The 1,609-nt window shown below is 46.4% G+C and overlaps 1 protein-coding gene across 1 annotated transcript in view; it reads left to right on the top strand.

Moving 5' to 3' along the window:
* The window catches only part of LOC104983478 (H(+)/Cl(-) exchange transporter 4), a gene marked incomplete at its 3' end in the record, with an annotated part of 20,805 nt that overhangs the window by 7,778 nt on the left and 11,418 nt on the right, over positions 1-1,609 (top strand). Inside the window, exon 3 of the mRNA XM_010832914.1 lies at positions 443-630. Coding sequence (XP_010831216.1) covers positions 443-630 — 188 coding nt within the window. The remainder of the gene's footprint in view (positions 1-442; positions 631-1,609) is intronic.

Raw genomic sequence — 1,609 nt, 5'->3', positions numbered from 1 at the left:
ATGAGGCTGTCATAGTTGATTTCTCTCCATTTTGTCTGAATTGTCTTTTCTGGAGAGATAAGTTTGTGATTCCAGCATCCTGCCCTGAAAGTTGCTGAGGGGGTTCCATCTTTTATTGGGTATTGGTACCCTAGTTCCAAAATTTAGAAGGGCTGGGTTCTGAAAGCCCCAGGGGGTTGCAGTGAACTCTGCCCTGCAGGTCTCTCCCTCCTGTGTGATCGAAGCCCCCCAAGGACTGTATATCATTGGCCTTTGTGTCTCAGTGGGCTGGGTGCCACCTTTGCCATACCATGGGCCCTGCCACATGCTCAGGTGACCTCAAGACTGCTGAAAGAGGCTGCTGGGGCATGTGGCAGCCCAGGGCGTGGGCATCTCTGCCTGCCCTCCATGCTGCCTGGGTCCCGCCGGCTTCCGTCTCAGTGGCTTTTGCTGCTTCTTCCAGGCACTCTGGCCGGGGTCATCGATCTCGCTGTCGACTGGATGACCGACCTGAAGGAGGGCATCTGCCTGTCCGCCTTCTGGTATAGCCATGAGCAGTGCTGCTGGACTTCCAATGAGACCACTTTTGAGGACAGGGACAAGTGTCCCCTGTGGCAGAAGTGGTCGGAGCTGCTGGTGAATCAGTCGGAGGTGAGTGCGTGGGTGTGTCCTGGCTGGGAGTCCCCTGGCTGGTGGTGGGGAATGTCTATGCACTCACCTTCTGCTCTGACCTTCAGCTGTGGCTAATATGAGTGCCACTTCCCACTCAGCTTGTTTTCTAGTTCTAGGGTTCAAACTTCAATTGGAAAGTCCTTCCCCACTATTGCATGTGTACAACGTATGTAGTTTTTAAAACCTGGTATTTGGTTTTGTTTTTCTTACCGAGAGTGGTCTTTTGATCATGCTAAAGAAATAAGAGTTGATTTTTATTACTTCTAACTGAGGAGAAAAGATATTGTTTTAGAAAAATGGCTTTAGTGAATGTAATTCATATTCCAGAGGATATTCTATGTGTATACATTAATCTGTGTAATAAATATTAATATTAATGAATTAATATTCATTAACACGAATATGCTAATATTCTTTTAGAATATTCGCACATTTGTGCCACCATCACCCTGATCTAATTTTAGAACATTTTTATCACCCCCAAAGAAACCTTGTACCTGTCAGCAGTCACTCCCCATTTCCCCCCAAATCTGCCAGCTCTGGGCAACCACCAGTCTGCTTTCTACCTCTGCAGATTTGCCTATTGTGGACTTTTCTTATAAATGGAGTATACAACGCATGGACATTTGTGTCTGGCTTCATTCACTTAGCATAATGTTTTCCAAGTTCATTTGTGTCATACCGTAAATTGGGACTTCATTCCTTTTCACAGCCAAATAACATGCCATTGTCTGCATCAGCACGTGTCATTTCTCCACTCAGTAGCTGAGGAACATGTGATGCTTCCACTTTTGTGCTTTATGAATGACTTTGCTTTGAAAGCTTATCTACAGGGTTTTGTGTGGACGTATGTTTTCATTGCTTTGGGGTCCATACCTAGAGGGGAATTCCTGGGGCACATGGCAACCCTACATTTAACCTTTTGAGGAGCTGCCGGTCTTCCAAAGTGGCTGCACCA

Source organism: Bison bison, unplaced genomic scaffold, assembly GCF_000754665.1.
Source record: "Bison bison bison isolate TAMUID 2011002044 unplaced genomic scaffold, Bison_UMD1.0 scf7180017862817, whole genome shotgun sequence".
NCBI lineage: Eukaryota > Metazoa > Chordata > Mammalia > Artiodactyla > Bovidae > Bison > Bison bison.
Note: the sequence above shows the minus strand (reverse complement) of the source record. Positions and strands in the feature narration are given on the sequence as shown.